This window comes from Suricata suricatta, chromosome 7 (genome assembly GCF_006229205.1).
Source record: "Suricata suricatta isolate VVHF042 chromosome 7, meerkat_22Aug2017_6uvM2_HiC, whole genome shotgun sequence".
In the NCBI taxonomy this organism is placed as follows: domain Eukaryota; kingdom Metazoa; phylum Chordata; class Mammalia; order Carnivora; family Herpestidae; genus Suricata; species Suricata suricatta.
This window is the reverse complement of record NC_043706.1, coordinates 132,907,973-132,933,848: the sequence shown is the minus strand read 5'-3', so window position 1 is coordinate 132,933,848 and position 25,876 is coordinate 132,907,973. Positions and strand designations below refer to the sequence as shown.

Genomic DNA, 25,876 nt, shown 5'->3' with positions numbered 1-25,876 from the left:
AGAGACCAACCCTATGAAGGTGAGAATTATCTCTAGGGTTTTAAGATTTCTAAAAGAATAAGTGGAAGATGATGTTGGATAGAACCAGATCATGAAGGGCCTTGTGTGCTCAGAGTTTTATATTACAGAGAACAGTGACATAAGACTCTTTTACATTGTGAGGTTTCCAGCTTAATTGTTTTTGAAAATGATATTTCAGAAGGCAGTAACTATCTTCATATGTCAGACTGCCAGAATGTCCACTAGTAACTTAATTTAATTTAAAATATGATTCCAGGGGTGCCTGGGTGGCTCAGTGAATTGGGCATCCGGCTTCGGCTCAGGACATGATCTCATGGTTCATGGGTTCGAGCCCCACGTCAGGCTCTGTGCTGACCACTCAGAGCCTGGAGCCTGCTTCAGATTCTGCTTCAGATTCTGTGTCTCCCTCTCTCTGACCCTCCCCTGCCTACACTGTCTCTCAAAGATCAGTTAAAAAAATATGATTCCATAGAAAGAGAATAGAAGAATACTAAGAACGGCTAGCTAGTAGAGCTGATTTACAAATCATAGAATAGAATTCCAGTCACTTTTGGTCACCACTTAAATATGACCTAATGTGATAGTGAAGTAGTCGTGGCCTTGAGTGATACTTAGGAGGAAATAATGACGAGAGATGATGGTGCTTAGGAGTTGTGCTACTCATGAGTAGGGACCATGAGTAGCAACATATTTGTGAGAGAAATGGCATCTTGGTTGAGATGTTCCAGAAACAGACCCTGAGAAGAAGATTTGGGTACAAGTAGTGTATTTAGGAAGTGATACCAGCAATACTTGGAAAGGGGATGGGGAAGTGAGAAAGGGTAGAAAATCAGCTAAAGAAATTCTCCTTCACAGGCAAGTTATGACTGTGGGAAGCTGAGGCTCAATTTTGCTAGGGAGCCCTGAGAGCCTTTGGAAAACCTGTCTCTCAGCATTTTCCTCCCAAGGGGCAGGGGCTGTGGGATTTAAATCCAAAGTCCCATCAGTCATGGCTTGAGGGCTCATCTTGGGACAAATGATGCTGAGCACCTCCGACTGTGGGAGAGGAAGAATCTGGCAGGCTGAGAAGCTCACCCACAGCGGGGTGGAGGTGCCCTTAGTGCCCAGTCTGGCGGGTCTGGCCTGGAGGTGAGGGATGGGGGCGGGGCATGTGGCAGGCTTATGGGCAGCATGGCTACAAGGGGTCTGCGCCCTTCAGATGTCTTTCTCTCCCGCTTGTTGGAGCCTCAGCACCCAGAACAATCATGGTTATTATCACCAGCAATACCTTCAGTCCTTTTTATAATTAATGTCAGGAACGTGCAGGTTCTGTTGGAAATTGGGCCTTGCTGTAATTAGTTAAAAACTCTTACTTAATACTTTCTGTGTGGCATATCTATTTCTAGGCATTTGTAAAAAGAATCTCTGGATCACAATCTCATTTTACTCATAATGTTAGGTAATCTCAAGTGCAACAATACTTGAATAAAAACATGCACTAGGTAATGTATGAAGGATATAGGGAGCTTGCTAGCATTATAGTTGTTGTCCAAAGAACTTAAAATATTTTGCATCTTCTGATGCAAAGAAGACAGGAGAGAGCTAAGACATAGAATCGGCTCTACAGAGGGCTTCACTGACAATGGATGAAATAAAAACTTATTTTCCTTCATCTTTTTCTTTCTGGGTCATTCTTTCTTTTTTTGTTCTATTCCTTTTGCCCATTCTTAGGATTGACTCCTTATTATTGATGTCAGTAGAATCTTAAATTTTTTATAACTTTAACAATTTTACACTACAGCCTGCATCCGTGTTAACTCTAGTTAGTCTCAAGGTGCTGGTTATATCAGCTTTTTCCACTGTGTGCACAGCTGAGCTGAATGTTCTCGTTAAGATCACACAGTAAGGGAATGCATTGAAATATTCTTTAAATAATTTTTTTAATGTTGATTTATTTTTGAAAGAGAGAGAGAACATGAGCAGGGGAGGGGCAGAGATAGAGGGAGACATGGAATCCAAAGCAGGCTCCAGGCTCTGAGCTGTCAGCACAGAGCTCAATGTGGGGCTTGAACTCATGAACCAAAGATGATGACCTGAGCCAAAATTGGACACTTAACTGATTGAGCTACCCAGGTGCCCCTGCATTGAAATATCCTGATTCCAAATCTAGGGTTGTTCTTCTCTAGGGAAGAACAAGCCAATGACGGTAGATTCTTTTCTATGTTCGTGCCTGGATGAGAACATTTGGTCTCAGAATTATTTAACCGATTTCTGGGTTCTGGTCTGAGTTCTATTTCTTTAACGTTAAATCACCCTGCAACTTCTCCTGTTTTATGATGCCAACCTAGTTTGGTGTCGAGGTTAAAAAATGGATCGGTTTCATGAATTCTGGCACTGAGATATGATTAATTTCCCCTGAAGGCGAAGATGGTGGAACCTCAGTGGCCCATGCTTTGCACTCCGTAGACGTTAGCTATAATTAGATGTTTCTCCAGTTTATCATGTTTCTTAACGGATTTCAGGCCTCGTCACTGTCAGGCCTGCTTCTGATATCTAGGAGAGAGGAAGACAAAACAAAGGCGAGCATCATTTTTTCTTGCTTCCTTACCGGGCTTGTCACAGCCCAGTGCTAATAAGCTCAGCTCTCTGCCAGCAGATCCAGGTAATATTTGCAGAATGTGTGTGTGCATTTCCTTTTCTGAAAGGAAGAGGGAGATGAGTCGCTTATCAGAACAAAGCAGCGTTGCGGCCTCCAGCACAGGGAAGCAGAGAAGGAGGGAACCTTTAGGTTGCATGAAGTTCTTTTGTGTGGGGAGGAAAGTCATCAAAAACTACTAAAACCATCTTAAAAAAAGAGCAATGTTGCTACTAAGAGTCCTTCGCCTGTAATCAGTATTATGTTCCATAAGATCTCTTGGAACAGTTATTACTACTAGTGAGGCGTGACATCCCCATGTTACAGCCAGTTAGGTTCATTTGCTTCTATTTGTTTTTAATTTTAGGGATTCTTCTTCTTCTTCTTTTTTTTTTTGAAAAACATAAATCATTTCCCTCATTCCAAAGTCAAGACCGTATAACAAATTACGGCCAGATAAATCTTGCTCCCATTCCTATGTCTCTACCCTCTTTTCTCCTTTCATTTGCATTTTCTCCATGGTTTCCTTTTACAAATACAAGTGAGTGTGTATGCGGAGGCCTATCCTATCTCTCTTTGTATGTACAAGTTGCGTACTGTATCTACTGTCCTGTATCTTATTTTTCTCTTACTGTGCCCGGGAGGTTACACTAGATGTATATACGCCATGTTTTACAGATATTCATTGCATGTGGATGCCATTGTTCATTCAATGGTCTGCTGATGATACACATTTGGATTCTTTTGTTACAGCAAAATTTGCAATGGACATATCATCACACGTGTTTATATTTAGGACAGATCCTAGAAGTTGGATTTCTGGGTCAAAGGGTAAATGCATTTTTGCCAGTTACTGCCCAGTTTCCTTTCGTTGGGTTCCATTCTGCACCACCACCAGCCATGTAGGAGAACGACTGTTTCTCTGTGAATCTAGAGGTTTCACCATTGATTCCACATTCTCTCTTCTTCCATGTACGTTTGTATTTCAGAGAATACAGTTCAGATTTGTGTAGGGGTCACAAGTCTGTGTACTGTGAGGACAAATGTCCAGGATGATATGAGAAAGGATGGCTCTGCTTAGGCCTTAGACTTTGCCTGTTTCCAGCACGTTGGAGATTTCAGGGCAGAACTGAGCCACCCAGGGGTTTACTGGGGGAAAATGGAGGTTTTCAGCTTCTCCTGATTCTGGTATTCACTGGGTAACCTCACTTACATTTGTTTGTTTGTTTGTTTTTGAGAGAGAGAGTGCGGGGGGCGGGGGGGCAGAGAGAGAGAGAGAATCTTAAGCATTTTTCTTAATCTTAAGCCCCACCTTGGGGCTTAACCAAATGAGTCACTCTGACACCCCCTCCCATATTTATTTCAAGTAATTGCAAGAATGTTAAATCCATATTCACACATATACAGAAAAGCACCTTACAAAGAAATATGTATTTTGTTTTTTAAACTATTTTTCCCTCAAATTAAAAATTCTATTCATTTTAATACCTACAATTTATTTAATATCAGGTTTTGGAGGATAGTGCAGCACTAGAAATATGTAAAGATTCTATGATGCCTCTTGATTTCAGCATTATTTGAAATGTAAAAACTCAGGTTTCTTAGAATCAGGGAGCAGTGATTCCACTGAGAATAGAGAGATAATTATACTTTTTATTTTTAACTATGAAATATGTAACAATTTCCTATATCACACTTATCCTTTGTTTCTGGTTTTGTCTTCTTTAACCTACTGAGTCTCTGAAATATATATATCAGTCTTATTTTCTAGTCTACTTAGAATTTCTACCTTTCAGATATATATGTAGATATTATAAAGTAATTTTGTGTATTTTGCAAAGTATTTGTGGATTAAAAAGCCAAACATTATTGTTGACAATGGACACTGATATTTGCATTTAAATATTAAAATTTGATGCATGTTTTAATTAACTTCCAAAAATATGTCTGAAGTGTGACAAATTCTATTTAAAATATCTTTGTCTCTGAAATTCCTATAGTCCAAAATGGAAGCCATAGTTTAGTTTGAACCACAGAATGCAAGAAATATTAAGTCAATTTTGTCTCAAATTTGAACTAATCATATTGAGTCCCCAATGGGAGCACCCGAGACCTGATATTTTACCTTCTTTCAAGTCATACTGAAAACCAAAGAAGTTTAATTATGGTTGTCTATTTTTCCCAAGCTTTCCTTGAATCATATATATAAAAATATAAATACTTATATATATTTAAATTTTTCTTTTAATGTTTATTTTTGAGAAAGAGGAAAAGAGAGTGTAAGCAGAGGAGGGGCAGAGAAAGAGGGAGACATAGAATCCAAAGCAGGCTCTGGGCTCTACGCTGTTAGCACAGAGCCCAATATGGGGCTCGAACTCCTGAATGTTGAGATCATGACCTGAGCCAAAGTCAGACAGGTAACTGACTGAGCCACCCAGGCACCCCTGTATCTTATATCTTTAAAAACAGTTCTCTTGAAATACAGTCTACAAATCATAAGGTTCACCCCATTAATATTTACAACTCAGTAATTTTGGTAAATTTACTGAGTGATGAAGCCATTATAAGGATTGGTTTTATTTATTTATTTATTTAAAATGTTTTATTTATTTTTAAGAGAGGAAAGAGACAGTGTGAGCAGGGTAGGGTCAGAGAGAGAGGGAGACACAGAATCCAAAGACAGGCTCTGAGCTAGCTGTCAGCACAGAGCCTGATGTGGGTGGGGGTTGAACCCACAAACTGTGAGATCATGACCTGAGCTGAAGCCGGATGCTCACCCGACTGAGCCACCCAGGTGCCCCAAGGATCGGTTTTAAACAGTTTTCATGATATCCATAAAATCCTTCATGCCTATTTACAGTTAATCTTCATTTCCACCCCTAGCTTTAGGCAACTCCACTGTTTTCCTTGCTGTCACCGTAGGTTACCTTTTCTCTACATTTAATGTAAAGGAATCATACAATAATATGTGACTTCTTATATCTGGCTTTTACTCAGCACAGTGTTTTCAAGGTTCATCCATGTTTTTAGCACATGTTGATAGTTCACTAAACAACATTCCATTGTATGAGTATACCACACTATTTATTTACCAGTTGGTGGATATTTAAATTGTTTTTGGGTTTTGGCTATTGGGAATATGCTGCTATAAGTATTTGCATGCAAATCTTTGCGTGGGCATAAGCTTTCATTTCTCTTGTGTAGATACCTAGGAATGGAATTGCTGGGTTCTATGGGAATTACGTGTTTGTGTTTTTTAGAAATTGCTGAACAGCTCTCCAAAGTTGCTTCTGCATCTCATTTTAGCACTTTCTTTATTGCCAGAGGCAAAAGACAGTGATCCTGTTGATCATTCATTCTTTCTTTATTTCACATATATTGAGTGCATGTATTGTCCTGAGTATTAATGGTATGACAATAAATGACAAAATTACTTCCTTCAAGGTGTGCGTCGTCTACTGGAGAAACAGAGAAGTAACCAGATAACTAAATACAGTAAGAGAAGTATGGAAGGCAAGCCTACCCCTGGGCACAAAGAGGAGGGTCCCTATTCAGGCTCAGAGGAACAGGGAAAGGTTTTGGAGAAGGTCAGAGCTAGGGAGATTTGTGGAGCTCTGTCCAGGGGCGTGAGGCTGGAAAGGTATTACATGTCTTCGAGCAGAAAGGCAGCCTGTCCTGCTTATAGCCAGAAACCCTTTGCCCTAATCAACTTTACTTTTTTCCATTGCAGTTATCGCCTGACATGGGCTATGTCATTTATGTTATTAAATGTGTTTTTTTTGTGTGTGGAACTACTGTCTCTTTTCCCCTCAAGGGTAGAGATCTCTGCCTGTTTCATCCACTGATATATCCCAAATATCTGACACAGTACCTGACCCAAAGAAGGTACTTAAGTATTTGTTGGATAAATGAATGTGTGACGCTAACAGTTTTCATAAAAAGGTGTCTGTAACGCTGCCTAATATCGCACTTGCAGATGAGATCCCACTGAACTGAACAGAATCAGAGCTGCTGGGGAAAGTGGATGGACTTATATGTGAGGAGGAGGACCTTTGCGATAGTTGAACATCAGACCAGAAATTGAAAAGCCTTGTCTCACTTCCGAATTTAAGATAGACTTGGGAAGGCAGGGTTGCACGATGGCCAGAGGATGGCTTGATGGATCTGGCAAGAGAAGAAGATTCTATTACATTAGGACACAGAGGGAAAATTGCAGGCACTGATGCAGAACTTTCAAGTAACTTTTCAGAAAGTTCAGAATTATGGAGGAGGAAGGATACATTCGAGACAGTTATTCTGGTGAATGTAACAAGGAAAAGGAATGTGAAGGGGTAGGAGGAGAAGGAGGAGGAGGAAGAGGAGAAAACTGTCATTCCTTTAGGATTTTCCCAAAGTGATTGTCATTTTTAAGGCATTTTTGCAAGTCAAATAAGCAAAGGCAATTTTTGATACAGTTATCTGTGATTTTGAATACAGCTTGAGCGTCTTCAGTACAATGAAAAATTGCCTTTGCTAATGAAGGAAAGACTTCCTGAGGAAACACAAAGCTATCTTTTACTCAAATTCATTTCAGTTCTTAGTTGAAAGACTCTCAGCCATTTCACTTGTGCAGAAAAAAAAATCCACCTAAATGAAAACTCACAAGGTTTATATATATATATATGTATATTTTAGTTTCTGTTGATTGACTTTGTATTGCTGTCATCTAAGATGGGCTCTTTGTAGTGAAAAGAAATTGCCTAGAGAATATTAATGCCATAAATTGGATGCCAATTCTAATTCCGCTCAAATGGAAGTATGGTTCTTCTTTGTTTGAATTTTTTATTATTTTGGATGAGTGAGGGGCCAGGAGCATTGACGGAGATGAGACTGGGTAATTAAGCAGATCATGACGGGTCTCTCCTACTCTTGCTAAGGCACTCAGACTTTGTCCGAGGTCTACTGGGAACTGTGCAGGATTTTAATGAAAGAAGTGACATGAAGCGTGTTCAAACAGTCAAGACTTGCTGTGACTGTGATTTGGACACCAGATTAGAGGAAAGGATTAGAGGGAGGGAGCGTGTTTTGTAAGACTTCGCAGTCAGTGAGGTGAGCGTTGGTGGTGCCCTGAACAAGAAGCTAGGTGGTGCAGGCACAGAAGAGCGGGGACAGAGGCAGCAGGAGGTGATGCATCTCGGTGATTACTTGTGTGCAGGCTGAGAAGGGGACCTAAGAGTCAAAGAGGTCTCCCATGTTTACTTTTTGGACAACAGGATAGACAGTGATACTATCCACTGAAGTAGAGAACACAGGAGAAAGAGGACTAGGCATTTTGTGGCATAAAGTAATAAGTTTGGCTCTGGATTTGTCACTCTTGTGGAGTGTCTTAGTTTGCATAGCTGTGACAAAATACCTTCAACTGGTGGCTTAAGCAGCAGTCATTTACTCCCCATGGTTCTGGAGGCTGGGAAGTCTAAGATCAAGGTGCTGATAGACTGTGTCTGGTGAGGGCCTTCTTTCTGGATTGCATTTACCTGTTACATTTGGGGAAACCTTACCTGGAGGAGAGAGAGAGGTGAGGGGCTATGGTCTCTTCCACTTTTTACAAGGGTGCTAATCTCATCATGGGGGTTTACAGCTAGAGCTTAATGATTTTCCAAAACTATACTTCCATATAATGCTGATGAGAGTTCACTGGAGGTATTGTGCATTGTAGAAGCAGTTGATCCACATGCTGTTTTTTAAGTACTTTGCATTCTTTTTAAGATAGGATTACTGAAACCATAATCTAGTAAGTAAACCGTGTGTCAAGAGATAAATAAGTTGAGGGGTGCCTGGGTACCTCAGTCAATTAAGCTTCTGACTTGTTTTTGACTCAACTCATGATCTCCTGTTTTGTGAGTTCAAGCTCCACATCGCGCTCTGCGCTGACAGCCTGGAGCCTGCTTGGGATTCTTAATCTCTCTCTCTTTCTGCCCCTCTACCACTCTCTCCCTCTCTCAAAATAAATAAATAAACATTAAAAAAAGAGATAAATGGAATGAAATATATATATACAAACACACACACATCATTTTATAAGAAGAAATTTCCCTTTAGAATTGAGTTTTGAGCCTTATGTGAAAGCATTTCAAGCAGAGAGTTTGGATAGATTAACTCATAGGAAAGGGAAGGTTGGACAGGCAGAGATTCGAATGTTTCACAGTTTAACTTTTCTGAAGAAAAAGTGGGAGCTGCACTCTGCAGATAAAGAGATGCAGGATGATATAATGAAGTAAGAGGACTCATGATGCCAAGTTAGTAGCTGGTGGATTTTTAAATTTAAGGTTGTTTTTCAAAATCAAGGTTTTACTCCTCTGCCAATAAGCACCAATTGATTTATGATTAGTCTTGTGGACTGAAAATCTGTACTCAGAGATCCCAGTGTAAAGGGAGGAAGATTTGGGAGCTGTGACAAGCCGTCTAGCCTCCTGTTCAGTTATATTTTGTTCATAAAGATTAACAAATTCTTGGAGAGGTGGAACAGTAATTACACTTCCTATAGAACTTTTGGTGTTTGGAGGTGACATTCATGCAGTGTTCAAAAGGGCTGTTTTTTTGTTTTGTTTTGTTTTGTTTTCTGCAGCCTTTCCTTGGTAGTAAGGCCTCCTAAGAATGGACTATGAGACTGAGATTTTCCAAGATATGGCTCTGTGGTTTAAACCCGAGGAACAACCTATAGATTTGGGAGAGGTGCTAATGTTTGTTCAGTAACTGTTAAGCATTTTATTTATCTGAGCTCCTTTAAGTCTTAGAACAACCGGTAAGTTGTAGATCCATGATAGGAACCTTGATTTGTTAACCCCAAAGTCAGGCCTCTGTCCACCATCAGCTAGAATGCTAATTACATGCTACCTTCTGTGCTGCTTACTGGAGTCTGAGAACTGGCTTACTGGAGACGAGAATGATGCTGAGGATGCCTACAGCAGGGAGTGGAGCTCTGACTGGTTAGCTGGCATTTTCCACAAAGACGGGAAAGGGGTGGGCGAGGTCCTATGCAGGCCATACATTGGCCACACCTAAGCTGTGTCATGTAACTTCTCATGGAATAATTCTGGATGACCGATCAGGAGAACACTAATTTCTCTCATGAAATATGTATATGGATAAGTCCAATGCTGATTCAGGGATGTATCTTCTGATTGTCTTTCTTTTCAATGATATCTCTATGCAATGTATATGATCTCTATAAACTTACTAGGATTGATGCATTTATTTTTATCTGTTGTATGTATTTTTCTCAGGCAGAGAAGGCTGATGGATTTGTCAAACTGCCCGATTTCACTGTGGAGAGAGCATCTGAATGCAAGAAAAAGCAGTAAGTTGTCTATCATTTTCTACAAAAGTCTGAGCCAGAATAACTTTCTTTAATAATTTTCATTTCTTGAGTCATGTGGTGATTTGGAATGGGTGACGGTAACACCCAAATGTCTGAGAATTTGGAACTTCATGGGTTAGTATCCTAAACAATGGTATAAGCTTTTAACCTCTTGTTGGAATTTCATTTTGTGGAACAGATGGATTTGAAAGCCCCATGGAGCCTTGGCATGGCAGATTTTTGAAATGGAATTGAAAAACAAGCTCCCATCATCCAGGTTTAGCTGGGCGATCACATGTCAAGATTTTGTCTTTCTAAAGTGAATGACCAGTTCAATAGGACCGGCCGGAGCTGCAGATATGATACCAAGATCAGTTTCTTTTTCTTAGTTCTTCACATCGTCATTCTGGATATTGAATTCTCTGAGATACCTTAGACTTTGAGATTATACCCTCATATAATTCAAGTCCAAAAGATTGAGAACAGACAGGAACCAAACAGGTCACCAGATTATGGTCCTTGTTTTGCTGAGAAGAGAACAGAGCAGAGTCAGGGCTTGCCTAGAACTCACAATCAGGGCTGTCTGGCTCCAGACAGCTTCCCATGCTCCCATCCCCATGCTCTTTGGTGGTAACATCCCGATGCATTTTGCAAATGTGCCTGCTTCACCTTTTTCTCGTTCTTATTCTTTCTCCTACCTTTGACATCTATTTCTGTTTTATTAGAAGCCATTTCTCGATTGACCTATGTTACTAGTAGGCAATTGACTAGATTTTTGTAAGAAAATGAATAAAATTATTGGTTTTAAGTCTGTCACTCTCATCTTGCTGCACACATGACACATGAGGTCATGTTGATTCTTGTGGTTTTGACTGGACTGGTTAGTGACCAAAGCCCTGGCCTCAACTGCAGGACTTCTGGTCTAATGGTAAAGGGGTGCATTTCATTATCTGCTGACCTTCCATGTTTTATACTTTTCTTTTAAACAAAAAATATACCTTGTGTTTTTCTTTTACTCAGAGAGGGTCACTTGGATAAGGTTTTTGATGTGTTGTCACAGTACAGAAGTTCTGTACTTGATTATTTTCTTATGTATAAAATTCTTATATGTATTGGTTTGAATTTGAATAAATATTTTCCTTTAAGGAGTTGATCTGAGTATTTTGAAGTGACACTTCTAAGACTGTAAATTTTATTTTATTGTCTCTTTATAGCAAAGCAGTTAGCAAATGAAAATAAAAGAATATGCCCATATGTTTTAAATAGAAACTATTGGCTGGCCAAGACTCATTCCTATTCTGGATGTCTCAACATGATAAATTCTCTGCTCTCTACATGAAAGAGATTAGGCAGTGGGTACTTAATGTAGTTACATTATTTTTTTGTAAATTTACAAAGAAAGCAGATGGATTGACCATATATAATTTGACTTACTTTCAAACCCATTGACATATACACTAATTTTTTTCTAATTTTTAATGTTTCTGTGCTTTCCCCCTTTCAAGTGCTTTTAAGATCAGCCATCCACAGATCAAGACCTTTTATTTTGCAGCTGAAAATGCACAGGAAATGAGTGTGTAAGTAGAGAAAATTGCTAAATCCAATCTTTATGGGAATAATTTACTTTGTTCAGATGTTCGAATTTTAAGCATTTGTTCATATTAATTCTTGTTTTATTTATTTCAACAGCTTTAAAAATTAATATCCATAGCCCTTAGTGTTCTTGCTTTCTTCTCATTTGGAAGCATTTTGGAGAACTACGTATATCAAAATGGTTATTTTAGGAAGAAGTAATGAGATTCTTTGTAGGGAACACTAAGTTGAGAAAAGACAGAAGTCATTATAAGAAAATATTACAATGAGAATCAGCATCACAGGGATAATGGCTTGAAAGTACTGTGACCAGTCTCACAGCTTTTAGAATTTAGAATGTGAAAAATCTCTTTAGCATTTCTAATGTGCTCTGTAATTATCAGGATGATTCCTGTGTTTATCACTGATCCACGTACTATCCTGAAAATTTTGCAAAGGGTCCTTGCTTGGAGTAACATTTTATATCCCTGACTCCATTTCCTGTTTTTTTTTCTGTTTAAATAAGTGGAACATATGCATGGAGCATTACCTGCACCACTCCATCCCCTACTGGTTTAGACGATGGCATGATCACGATGGCTGCTAATTGAATGACGCTATATGTCCTGGAGGGGCTTGAGGCATCAGTGAGCCTTCTGTTTCATTTAAGCTCTGTTTTCAGAATTCTCAGTGTTCCTTATTACCTTTACATAACTAATAAAGTGTGTCAATGCAATACCTACTATGTGCCACATTGTAGCAAATCCCGGGCAATAGAAATAAAAGAATACTTATATAATTCATGCAAAGAGCTTATGGTTTAATCTGTTTTGTTTAGTTATACATAATGATTTCCTGATCAACCCGCTCTATATAATTTCTCTTTACTCTCTTGCTCTAGAAAGCTGAAGAAAAAAGCTGCTTTTCACCACGCATGCGTAATCATGTGCGCATGTGCACACACACTTGTGCACACACCCCCTTTTTACAGGATATCCCCTGGCAGCCTCATCTAGCTGGAGACATTTTCACCTGTTCCCTAAGCTCCCACCACAACCTTCAGATGAAGGCAGAATGGCTCTTTCTAGACCTTGGGGAAAGTCCATGTTCAATATCAAGGCAAGGAATTGACTAATTCTTTCAGACAAGAATGGTATTTACTTAAATGAAGAGAGACGTTCGTTTCTACCCTCTGATTTTAGCTTTCTTCTGCTGGCTTTCTCAGGCCCCTGAGAAGGAGAAAAGCAGATACCCAAAAGAAGATAAAAAACCACACTCTCGAGGCTCTTTATTTCTCTTTTTATTTGTATTGGTAACTAAGGCCTACTGATTAGCAAGCCCTAGGTGGGTCAGTGGTGTGTGAAAGGCTTGACGTCTTACCCAGCAAGTACTTGGAGCCCTGTGATACTGAGGGTCGGTCTGGGTCTGGAGCCCAGCCCAGTGGTCCTCTCTGGCCTATGAAGGCATTAATAGCCATCAGTGCGGAATCTCTTTGGGCCTCCAAGTTAATTCTCTTCTCCCACAAGATTTTTAAAGATTTTTTCCTGCAGCGGTACCTGAAGAGCTCCCTTTCTTACTGATCTGGCCAGTGTAAGCCAGTAAATAATGTAGCTGGGTATTTCTTGGTGAGATGAAGAGAATCTGGGGGAGGGAGTGGCGTGCAGAGAGAGGAGTCCTGTTTTAGAAGTTCGCTTCCTTGGGAAACTGCGTTGTTGGGTGGTGACATTTCTCTCAGGGACGGTGAAGGGAAAGGTAATTATGTTTAATAGAAACGCTGTGTTCTGCAGGGACCCTCAATTTACAAGCACCGGGGTAAGTAATTAAGGGTCATGGAAGAGTTGGTCTCTAAACAAAGACGGGCTGGAAGCGGCCTTTCTCAGACAGTGTTTGTGGGAAGAATCTTCTTGTTTTGTGTATCAATTTTTAACACTTGTGCTCCTCCAACACATCAAGTTAATATACAACAAACTCCCAGGAAACATCTGTCATCTTCTTTTATGTAAATAGGAGTCTTTTTGTGCATCCATCTATTTAGCCACAAATAGAAATTCTCCTACTGCCTTGATGTTTTTAAAAAACGTTCTTAGCAAAGGAGGCAGTGGAAGGCAGTGGGTTCTAGAAAGAAAACAGTCAAATAAGATTCTAAGCAACCACGTTTTCCATAGCAAGTAGCTAATGGCGGCAAATAAAAGGACAGGAGTTTTGGGTAAGTGCTAAGAGGAATCTTCATTGTCAATATTTGTGTGTTTTGCCGTATTTCTGTATTTCCGTGTTCTGGAAAGGAACTTAGAAATGCCTTTTCAGGAATTCTGAGTTCAAAACTATTTTTGTCTTGATATGTTAAAAAATTTATCTATTTCACTTTTGGATGCTGTTTTTTGGAAGGGGGAGAGGATCAGTATAATTATGTAATCAGGCATAAGCTAAGAATAATTTATTTTGGTATTTTATTTTATTTTATTTTTTATTTTTTTAAATAGTTTATTGTCAAATTGGTTTCCATATAACACCCAGTGCTTCTCCCCACAAGTGCCCTCCACCATGACTATCACCCCTCCCTCCCCCTCCCCCTTCAGTCCATGGTTCCTTTTCGGTATTCAGTAGTCTCCCTTGGGGAGAAGAAGGGGGAAAGAGAGTTGGGGAGAGTGAGGGACACAGATCAAGGGAGACTATTTTGGTATTTTAAAAGTAAACCATTACATTCATTGTGATTTGCCTGATCAGTTTTAGAAAGTGTACTTTAAAATGTTTCTTTTAGTTAAATGACACCTAAGACATATTGTAAAAACAATCCTATAATACAGAAGGGTATAAAGTGAAATCCTTTCCATACCCCCACCATCACCCTCCAATTCAGTTTCTTTCCCTAGGATTAACTACTTTAAATAGTATGATTGACGTATATTTTTCCTAATGCTTTTCTTTGCAAATGTACAAATATATAGTTTTAAAGTACCTTGAATCTGGCTAATCATATTGTTTTGCACTTGTTTTTTTTCACTTAATGATATGTGAGGATTTTCCCAGGTCACCACAAGGCCTCTATTACCTTCATTTATAACATTGACTTTAATGATGAAATTAGTGCCATACTTGATCCATTTTCCTATTAATAGATGATTATATTGTATCAGTGTTTTTTCTTTTTGCCATTGCAAATCTTACTGAGTTTATTCTTCCACATTTATTTGTGGTCTGTAGGATGGACATTTATAATTCAAATTGTTGGGTACAAAGGGTGGATATTTACATTTTGATTAGTATCATCAAATTGCTTAAAATTGGCTGTCTCACTTTTGGTGTTCAACTTGACAAAGGCTCAGAATGTTTCCTCCTAAATTCTGGAAATCAATTGTATTTCAAAATTTAGCCAATCTGATGATGAATATTTTCCTGTGTTTGAATGTGCATTTCCCAAAATACTATTGAGGCTGATGATTTTTTTTTTTCTGTGATTTACTGTTTTGTTTTGTTTTTTTGATTGTTTATTATTCAGTCAGGTCTTGATGAACACTTTCTGGTTCCCATGGCCTGATCTGGGCCTGTGTGTCAGTCCGGTTTTAAGTGGCCATCAAAGAGCTCATGTCTTCTATGGTGTTGAAGGGGTTCTTAAATGAGGCTGAAGTTCATCTTCCTTGTTATAGAAAGGCCTATTTTATTTGTGTTTAAAAATCAAATGTATATATTTTCTGTTAATAAAAAATAAATATGGCAGATTGAGGGTTGGATATGGGTTTCTAATTTGCTGAAAATTGCAGACTCAGGAGTATTTATGCAATGGTGGGGTGCTGAATAGTCCATGAGGCAGCTCAGGACTAGAAGAAATGAAAGCACAGGTGAGTCAGTAAGTGCACAGCATTCTTACTGTTATTTCATTGGTATTGGTTGACTTAGACCACTTTCAAGTGTACCGGTTTCTCAAAAAAAGATGTGAGTGTGAAATATTGAATACTTTCTAAAAATCTAGGAGACTGGAGAGAAGTAGAAATCCATCACATTATCACTACCCTGTTGTAATATATTCCCTTTAAATAGAAGGTTAGATAGCTAGGAACATATGAAATAGACTCATTTTGTGACTTTTAAGAATTTGTGTAGTGTAATATGTTCCTAGCCCCTTGAGAAGGAACTGCGGTGGCTTGAAATCATGGGCAAAGTTTGAGTTCCTGAAGGCTTATCTAGTTCTATTTTTATTATTGATGTTTTGTTGAAATTTATTGCCAGCAAAAGGGTAAATCAGTAAGAAGATAGGATGTGGTCAATTTTTGCCTAATAAAAAATTTTTCAAGGAATTAAAAATTTCCCTAGTTTAGGAATGTCTGTCAGACTCTGACCATAACTTTTATTGAGTAATATAAAAATCCTGTCTTAAAAGTAGATCATCATTTCTTTTTTTTTGTGCGGAATAAAATTACATTTTAGGAATTATAGAAATGGACGTTTAATGGTCAAGTAAACTAAATTCAATAATACAGGTTTTGAAAAAAATTTGTTAATGTTTATTTATTTTTGAAGGAGAGAGAAACAGTGCGAGTGGGAGGGGGCAGAGAGAGAGAGGGAGACACAGAATCTGAAGTAGGCTTTAGACTATGAGCTGTCAGTGTAGAGCCCAATGCGGGGCTCAAACTCATGAACTGTGAGATCATGACCTAAGCCAAAGTCAGAAGCTTAACCGACTGAGCCACCCAGGCACCTGATACAGATTTTGGTGGTTGCTAAAAATTTCAAATGCACAATGCAAAAGATATATTTGTTTATATATTTAGAATATTTAATGTAGGTGCCCACATTAAACAGCTGGATAATGGACTGCCTTGTTTCTTGTTTTAACAAAGAGTGCCCTGAGTAAGGAAAATATTGAAGTTTTAGGTTTTGATACCAAAAACTTACACTGTTTCTCCAAATTTTAGACTCACTGTAGAATTATGACAATTGCACTATAAAGTCTGGCGCCAGATGTTCCTTTAGGGTCTGGGGGAAGGTGGATAGATAGGGGCCAATGTCTTCGGTCAAGCATTTATGTGCTATTTGAATTTTAGGTGGCTAAACAAGCTTGGATTAGCTGTGATCAATCGCGAATCTGCTACAAAAGATGAAGGTATGTTCTATTTTAAATTTCCGAAAACGTAGCAAGAATATTAGGATGAGATGGAGTGGAGACGCAATGTCAAGTTCTATGCATAGTCTCCTCCCAATGAAACATACTTTGGCATTTAAAATCCTCTAAAAATTTGTCAAGGCAGAAATATTCACACGGACTCACCAACATGGAATAGGACTTCCCATGCTGGCTAAGAATGCTTTTTACACTTCGCCCACACATTAGCAGCTGTAGGCTTCACTGACATCTCAAACAGCTGCCAGTGCAAATGTTTTATTGCCTCACTCACCGAATTCTTACTCAGAGACATGATCTTGTCGTGATCTAGACAGATAACTTGCTTCCCACTGTTTCCTCTCTGATGTTTTAATATTTCCACCAGGTGTGTGCTGAGGCTAATTACTGTAAGTTTGTGCTAGGAACCTGAATGTCAGATGGGGACGCAGGCCATATTTTTAGCTCAGTCTGAGGCTCTCTGGGTTCAAAAGCTAAAGGAGTTGAAATCTTCTTAATGATGAAATTATTCCTGAGTATTGAGAAGAGGGAGGCTGGAGGTGTCAGGGTCACAGAGTTGGTACTATTTCTGAAATGCTCAGACCATATAAATCTTGGCAGTTGAAAGGTAGGGAGTTATATCTTTGGATGGCAAAATGTGTAAAAGCTTACCTGCAGAAATAGGAAAGTGGCAACTTGACTTAATAAAGAACCGCAACACAAGAGTGTGAAGTCAGTATCTTAATCATCTCTTTGGGCCTCTTTTCCATGACATCCATACCCATTGTATATTTGAAGTGCATATATAAATCTTGAGGAGAAAAATCACCACACTAAAATCTTCTCCTTATTCTGGTATGTAAGGCCTTCTGTGATATGACCTCAAGCAAACTTCCAGCTTCGATTTTCACCACATCCCTAATGGGACTCCGTATACTTGGTTGAACCTGCACCCTTGGCCCGGTACTCCCATTACTCTGTGTGCATCATTAATGGTTTACTTATCCTGCCCTGTTCAGCTCGTATGGCTCCCATGATCAAAATTAATCACTACTGGTTTTATGCTCTCTTAGTATAAGACTCAACGTGTCTGTTGAGGAATTATTAAGGACAGCCGTGGCCGGTCCTCTTCCTATGTATCGGATCCTCTTAAGGGCAGAAACCCTAATATGACTATTCAGTTGTTCCCCTTATGTAATCCCCTGGCACCAGGTAGCTCAGTAGACGAGTCCTTTCTGAATTGGATTGGAATTGCAATAGCCAGATGGAGAAAGACCTCTGCTCATGCATTATGGAATAGGTGACAACAGTGTTGCAACATTAAGCATCTTCATTTTTGTATAGAATGCTACAGTGAGAGCGAACAGGAAGACCCTGAAATAGCTGTGGAGACACCACCCCCTCCTTACTCCGCGGAGTCTTTCTCTCCTTTGGTACGTACCAATGTGGTTAGTCTGCTGGTCATGATGAGACGTGTGGACGTCATTCCTTCCAGTTGCGTAGAATGTACTTGGGGCAGTGAATTTTTAGAATGGGCTAAATTAAAGTGCCTGCCAGAGAGCAAGTACGGTTCTCGGGGGTGTTGAGCCTTCGCCATAGCAACTCCCACGTATGACAAACTCAGTGGGTTTGTGTGCAACCCACAGATGTATCATGCTGACCGGACTCAGGGCAATGCAAAGCGCTTCTAGGTGATGGGCCAATGCTTGCAAATATTTGTTCTGTAATGTTTATTTATGCCTTTCTGGTATTTGGAAAGAATAAAAGTGCCTGTCCTGGGCGCATGTGTTATAACCATGTAAAATGTACATAAAGGGGATGAAGGCAATAGACAGAGAGAAAGCTGGAGCCAGAAAGGTTTCAGGAAGCTGGGGGCGGGGGGGCAGTGCATTCAGTCTGCACGTGGAATGGTTCTGTGTATTCACGAAAGAGAAGTCCAAGTTTGATTCTTAGCTTTGGAAGCATCCAGTGTAGGTTCAGGTTATTAAGGGATGTTAAGATAAGACTATGGCATGTTGCTTTGTATTTGGATGCTCATTGGCATTATATTGATGGCCCCTGCAAGGATTCAAGCAAGGATCTTTGAAGAGGTTTATTTATGGTTTTCTACCTACCATGTGGCAGGACTTATATAGATGCATTAAATATATTTACCTCCCCAAATAATCCCGAAAAGTAGTAGTATTTAATCTGCATTTCACTAATTACTAATGAGGCCAAGCACCTCTTCATATTTATTGGCCATTTGGATTTTCTGTTTTGTTTAGTCTGTTAAAGTCTTTAGTACAGTTTTAGCTGTCTTACTATTACTATTTTGCATTTATAAAATTTCTTTATTATTCTATACATTAGTCCTTACAAGTAAGGTGCATCTCCTTTTCTGCTACATGGCTTTTTAATTTTTTTTAACTCTGTTTCATGGCTTCTTTTCGTAGACAGATGTTCTTGATTTCAATGTGTCAGATGTATCCATTATTTCTGTTGTGGTTCATGCTTTTGTTGCTGATTTTAAAAATCGTTTCCTATTGCTAGGTCATGAGGAAGTAGATAACGCTCTCCTCATTTCATGGATGAGGAAACCAAGGTTCAGAGAAGTAGACTGACCTGGTCACACAAGGTGTATGTGGAACATCTGAGAGGAGAGCCCGGTCTGCCTACCTTTATAGTGTAGACTCTTTCCACCCTACTTCTGCACTCGTCCATCCATGAACCCAAGTAATTATAGGTTCTGATAGGTTACAGCAGCTCCTTCACTTCCCAGACCTCTTTCGTCAGAATTTTCTATTTTGTGTGATGAAGTTTGTGTCTTTATTTGTGTCTTGCCAGTTTCTGGATTTAGGAAATTAAATGGCATTTAAATAATGACCTCTTTGGTGTTCACTTACTGTCAGTGGAGAATCATGGTCCCTTTTCTAGTTTAATTGGCTACCATCCAAGTCCAGAAATAAAAATTTGTTGAATGAGTATATTTATTAAAATGTCTATGAAATAGGACCAGCCCAAATTAAGCAAGATATAAATAAAATTGAATGTTGAATATGGTAAAATTTAGACTGATTTCTGAACTAGACTAACAATATATCCTATCTTAATATATTTGTAAGTTTCCTTAGTGTAGTCTTTCTCCTCTTTGATTATTTAATATTTATTTATTTTAACATTTTTATTTATTTTTGAGAGACAGAGAGAGACAGAGTGTGAATGGGGGAGCGGCAGAGAGAGAGAGAGAAAGAGAGGGAGACACAGAATCCAAAGCAGGTTCCAGGTTCTGAGCCGTCAGCACAGAGCCCAACGTGGGGTTTGAACCCATGAATCATGAGATCATGACTTGAGCCTAAGTCAGATGCTTAACTGACTTGAGCCACGCAGGTGCCCCTCTTCCTCCTTTTTAAAAATCACTTTCTGAATTTAGAAAAGACTAAATAGGTGTGGCTTTTTGGTTTAATAAAGAGCATATATTTTTGTTTAGTTTTTCTCTGATTTAGTCTCTCTGTCTTTGTCTCTTCCCTATCTCTCATTCTGTATCTGTCTACCTCTGTCTATTCTGCCTTCTCTGTCTCTTCTATTTTAACCTGTAACACACAATGATTTGATTGGTCCTCCAGCCTTCTCTTCCTGAAATTCTCTCTCCTCCTATGTATGACTCCATATCCACATCTAGGTCCTCCATATGACTCTTAACATGATTTATTTTAGTTCTAAAATACTGTGGTTTTCATTTTAATAGTGGCACACTAGTATCACAGATTACTAAGAGCATTTTCAAGCATCTAGAACTTGACTTGATGAAAGTAAAAGCAACCAGATTGTCTTCGTAGATGAGGGATCATGACTCAATTGCATCACACAATGATGGCCTTACTTGATGTTATAGAAGTTCAGAGAATGCATGTTTCAAAACAAAGAAATGAAGGGGTGCAGAGAGGGGGGGCCCCCAGAAAGTTGGGTCATTGAAGTGGGAAGATTCTTTAGAATTTTCTGATTCATCAATCAAATATTATTTCTTATAGTTTTAAGTTGAGCATTTTCTGGAAGGCCACTAGGACTAACATTGATTTTCTGAAAAAATACATTGGAAATAGATAAATGTTGAACAGTTACATTTTATTTTTCTTAGAAACAGAATATGTTTCTCCTGTTCACATATTTTCTAGGCAGATTTTGTTTTTGTTTCCTCTTGTTTCTGAAAAACAGACATGCAAGACGCTTGGTTAAAATACCATTTAAGCCTTTTATTTAAACAGATGAAAATTCAAAAATTCATGGTAACTTTTATCCAGAGCATGAATCAACTCATTTTGTTTTGGCTCAGTCTGGCATAGGCTAGCCATGACTGAGCTGTATAAGTCAAGGTGAAAATTTTTTTTTTCCCTAAGTTCTTGCTTTAAAAAAAATATTTTGGGTAATGAACTTTCACTTTGGAATGATAGCTCAAAAGTATAAAATAATACTTTTCTGGAAAAGTATCTACCCAAATTAAACTCTTTAATTAAAAATTTAATTTAGTGTCTGAGAATTCTAATTGCTGCAAACAGTAGGATTTCAGCACCAGACCATCTTGGACCTCTGCTTCTAACAGGTTGGACCACATTCCTCAGGACAGTAAAGAGTACTTCAGGATCTTCCCTGTTTAGTTACTTCTCCTTGAGAAGACTTCACAGGATGGATAGGACGTCCATTTATTCACAGACAAGTGAGAAATGGGGACCTTTGGATAGGCTTATTATAAAACAACTTAAAATAGATGGGACTCTGTAGATTTGACTTTGGAAGATTCTTTGTAGAAATCAGTATCCATGATTCCTTGAAATTTATGATTCCTTGAAACTCACAAAAGAGCAGAAAAAGAATTGACTTCATTCACTTTTTTACTCAATAATGTTATAAGTTACAACGTGCCTTAAGAGTTTAACCATTAAAACTCTGTCATACCTATTTTCCCTCTACGTTTAATTATTAAAAAGCATTGGTACCCTCACCTATGCTTATATGCTCATTCATCCATTCAACACATTTTGTTGAGAGCCACTGTTCTAAATACTTGGGGCATGAGTGAATAAAAACGACAATGATTTATTTCTTCGTGGGGTCAAACTTTTAGTTGTGAGGAAGTGCTAATAAGCAGTCAACATAATAAGTAAATTATCTGCCGTGTCAGTAGATGGGGAGCGTGGTGAATGAAGGGAGACAAGAGTGCTGGAAATTGGGCTACGGCTATGAATAGAACAGCCAGGATAGGTTTGAGCAAAGCCGCTGGAAGGTGGTATGAAAGGCAGCCAGCTGCATATTCAGGGAAGGAATTTTCCAAGCCAAGGGGAGAGTTTGAGCTAAGATCTCCTTGGTGCATAGGTGGCAATGAATGGAGGGCATGTCACTGGAGCAGCGCGAGCCAAGATAAGAATAGCAGGAAATGAGGTTGGAGGTTAGTGGTGGCCATACCATGTAGGGCCTGAGGGCCAGTTAAGGACTTTGATGATTGGGGTTACTTGGGGAGCCTTTGGGAATATTGGGCAGAGGAGTGATGTGATCAGTTTCATCTTAGAAGGACCACTCAGGCTACTGTGTGTGGGGAGCAGGGAGACCCTGGGAGGGAGGGAATAGGATAGAAGCAAAGAAACGGGAAGGTTGCAGTGGTCTAGTGTGAGAGACGGTAGTGATGTGGGTCATGGCATAATTGAGAAATGGAATGGATGGATTTTGAACTTGGTAAACCACCCAATAGGCAGATAATAGAGGAGAAAAACTGAGAAGATAAATATTTATAGCCCTTTCGAATAGCTCCCATAGATTATTTTAACACGAGAGTCCTCATATTTTGATATTTCTTAGAAGTACATTTTCTTTTATATCCAAATGATGAAAAAAAAATCTAAAGCCAATCAAAGTAGCAGTAAGTAAAAGTAAACCCTGTAAACTGGGCTTCCGTGGTCAGTGGCCGAGGAGGAAGTCGACGATTAGACACAGAAAGGGGTCAAATCAGTTTTAGAAACTCACATTTAATCTTGGTGGGATGCAACTTGCACAAGTTGTTTACAAAATGTCACTTCATCTTTTGATGCATAGACTCTTATAAAATAATATAAATGCTTGCAAGTGAGATCGTTGTGTGAAAAATTATCAGTGACTACAAATACAAGCCAGGTGAAGGTAGAAAAAAAGTTTGTCCTCTCTCCTGAAGATGCAGTTATTGCAAGCTCTCTGGTTGACCATTTAACTGATTTCAAGACTTCTGCTATTAGCGTTTGCGTCTCTGCCCCTTGCTTCAGCAGTTTAATTCAGGCTTCTTCTCTGGCATCCATCACAAGCCTGGGGCAGTGCCCACCCCCTCCCTAATGCCTTACATTCCCACGGCTGCCGCCCTAGCTGGGGTCTGCAATAGCTCCTGGCCCACTCATAGAGATAGCAGGCTATTTTTCTTTCTCTGTCTCTAATGTCCCACCTTCTTAAAAACTACTTCCAAATTAGTCTTCCCTAAGTACAGTTTTGATGGTATTGATTCACTTGCACAGGACCTTCCAGTGACTCTTCGTGCCTTATCAAATTAATTCTCGACTTGTTGGCATGCTATTTAAGGCCCTTGGGTTTGCTTCAAGCTGCCATTACAATCTTATTGCTGATGTCTTCTTTGTCAGCAGCCCAGTAAACTGCCTGCTGTCTCCTCAAAGCTTTCCAGACTATCCTGCTCTTGCACTTGTGTTGATGAAGTTTCTCCACTCGTGGGAACCATTTGCTGCCTCCCCATTCCACCTTCTCCCATTCAAATAGGACTTCCCTCAGTAGAGCTTTCCTGGTTCTCTAAATCAGGATAGTTCTGCCCTCTTCTGAACTCTTTATGTTCCTAGTACATTGGTTTTGGAGAGAGGAGGAAACTTTTTCACATTGTTGTCATTTGCCTTGTAGTACAGATTTTGTGCTTATTTATCTAATTACTAAGTTCTTAAAGTCAGAGGCAGTGTCTAATATCTTTTTCCTTACCCACAACATTTATGACTATGCCTCACACGTATTTGAAATGAAATAAATATTTTTTAATGGACTGATAAACGGGCAAGTGGGTGATTGTCACTTCATCCACGTTCTCTGCAGATTTGTTACTCTACATGTATTTACCCACGTGAATTAGAATGTCACTACTTTACACTTGTCTAGTACTATGACGTGGCTTTGGGAAGGATGATTTCATTGGACTTTCACATTCTGCATTTCACAAATGAGGAAGCCAAAGCGAAATAAATAGAAATATCACAAGTAATCTTTGCAAGCTGAGTTTTACCTTTTATTAAGAATATCCTTTCCTGTTATCCCATTTCCTCTTAAGTTGGAGTCAGTCAGTCAGGCAGCTAATGCATTTATTTTGTGTGTGTGTCAACCACGTGGGAGATACTGTTGTAGACAAGGGAAGGCTGGATTGAAATAGACCTTATCTTTCCCCCAGAGCATCTTAAGTTCTGAGTTGAGGAAGAGGCATAATAAATTTGTGATTCGAACAACTAGTCTCAAGTAGTGATAAATGCTATGAAGAAGCTATCTTGGGGTGATGTGCTGGGGAGTGGCCCGAGTTGAAGGCAGGGAGGACATTGCTTTGCCTGTGACAATCAGGGAAGAAGCTGCTGATGTTTGAATTGACAACAAAATGGTGACAAGGAAGCAGCTAATTGGAAAGCCACAGAGAGGGCCTTTCAGACCGAAGGCACCTGTTCTCAAAGGATAGAAAGAAGGTTGGTGGTTCGGGAGCGGGGAGGGTAGAAGGAGATGTAGCTGGTGGCGGTCCACATAGGTCTTCTCAGCCGTAGTGAGGACCGTGGCTATTTTCCTACCTGTGATGGGAAGTTCTTAGAGGACTTTCAGCAGGGGAATATTGTGATCTGTTTTATGTTTGAGAAAAATTCTAATTGTTTGGAAGATGGCCTGGGGTAGGGAGGGGGTGGGCAATGGTGGGAGCAGGAAGTCAAAGGAATAGGATGTAGAGATAAAGTGGCTTCTGCAAGGTCACTTGGGTAGCAGGGACTGGAGTGAGGAGCAGGTCACTTCATTGCCTAAGGTCATGTGGGAGACCAAGGATGGAGGTGGGGGTGGGGGTATGTGCTCTGCAAAGTCTATGGGCTTTCAGAGAAATGATTCCTATTAGTAAATGGTAGAAATACAAACAATACTTCCTAAGGCTTAGCAGCAGTTGACTGATCTGTTTTAATTAATGTGGCCAATAAAAGAAAAGAAACGCTCTATACATTCTTTTTTTTCCCTCGCTTGATTTTATTATGTTTAGTCCTAAGTTATTCCTGTATTTTATTTTTTTCTTTTTTAATATACTTTGACTAATGCTGCCTGAAATTTATAGGCTGACTCATGTCTTTCTAATGACAGGCTTTTGGTGGCTGTCTTAGACTATTTTTCCCTATGTCAAATTTGTGTTGCTTTTAATTTTTTAGTGTTTTTCATTTATTTTTGAGAGACAGAGAGAGACAGCATGAGCAGGGGAAGGTCAGAGAGAGAGGGAGACACAGAATCTGAAGCAGGCTCCAGGCGCTGAGCTAGCTGTCAGCACAGAGCCCAACGTGGGTCTCGAACCCACGAACTGTGAGATCATAACCTGAGCCAAAGCTGGACGCTTAATCGACTGTGCCAGTCAGGCGCCGCATCAAATTTGTTTTTAAACAATTCAGAAAAAAAGATCATAGAGCTGATGAGCATTTGAACGAAGCTTCTTTGATAAAACTTTTGTAAGTGTTGAATTACTGAATCCTATACCTGAAGCTAATATTACAACGTATGTTAAATAACTAGATTTATTTATTATTATTTCTTTTCTTTTTATTTTTTATTTTTTTAAATATTTTATTGTCAAATTGTTTTCCATACAACACCCAGTGCTCTTCCCCTCAAGTGCCCTCCACCATCACCACCACCTCTCTTCCCCCCTCCCCCCCAACCCTCAGTTCATTCTCAGCATTCAATAGTCTCTCAAGTTCTGCATCCCTCTCTCTCCCCAACTCTCTCTCCCTCCTCCGTTCCCCCTGGTTCTCCATTAGGTCTCTCTTGTGTTCCTGCTAGACCTATGAGTGCAAACATATGGTTTCTGTCCTTCTCTGCCTGGCTTACTTCACTCAGCATGACACCCTCAAGGTCCATCCACTTTCCTATGAAGGGCCATATGTCATTCCCTCTCATTGCCATGTAGTACTCCATCGTGAATATATACCACATCTTCTTGATCCATTCATCAGGTGATGGACATTAA

At 39.4% G+C, this 25,876-nt stretch overlaps 2 protein-coding genes across 18 annotated transcripts in view; one reads left to right on the top strand and one right to left on the bottom strand.

The window, feature by feature from the left end:
- Nucleotides 1-25,876, bottom strand: part of OPRM1 (opioid receptor mu 1) — a 165,727-nt gene that overhangs the window by 13,277 nt on the left and 126,574 nt on the right. The gene's annotated exons all lie outside the window — the stretch shown is intronic.
- Nucleotides 1-25,876, top strand: part of IPCEF1 (interaction protein for cytohesin exchange factors 1) — a 177,333-nt gene that overhangs the window by 116,162 nt on the left and 35,295 nt on the right. For 16 of the 17 annotated variants that reach the window (XM_029944019.1, XM_029944025.1, XM_029944017.1 and 13 more), the window contains 4 exons: nucleotides 9,898-9,971; nucleotides 11,477-11,548; nucleotides 16,583-16,641; nucleotides 17,983-18,071. In XM_029944019.1, coding sequence (XP_029799879.1) covers nucleotides 9,898-9,971; nucleotides 11,477-11,548; nucleotides 16,583-16,641; nucleotides 17,983-18,071 — 294 coding nt within the window. Of the gene's footprint in view, nucleotides 1-9,897; nucleotides 9,972-11,476; nucleotides 11,549-12,164; nucleotides 12,663-16,582; nucleotides 16,642-17,982; nucleotides 18,072-25,876 lie in introns of those variants that run through there. The other variant, XM_029944031.1, reaches the window with a different exon arrangement.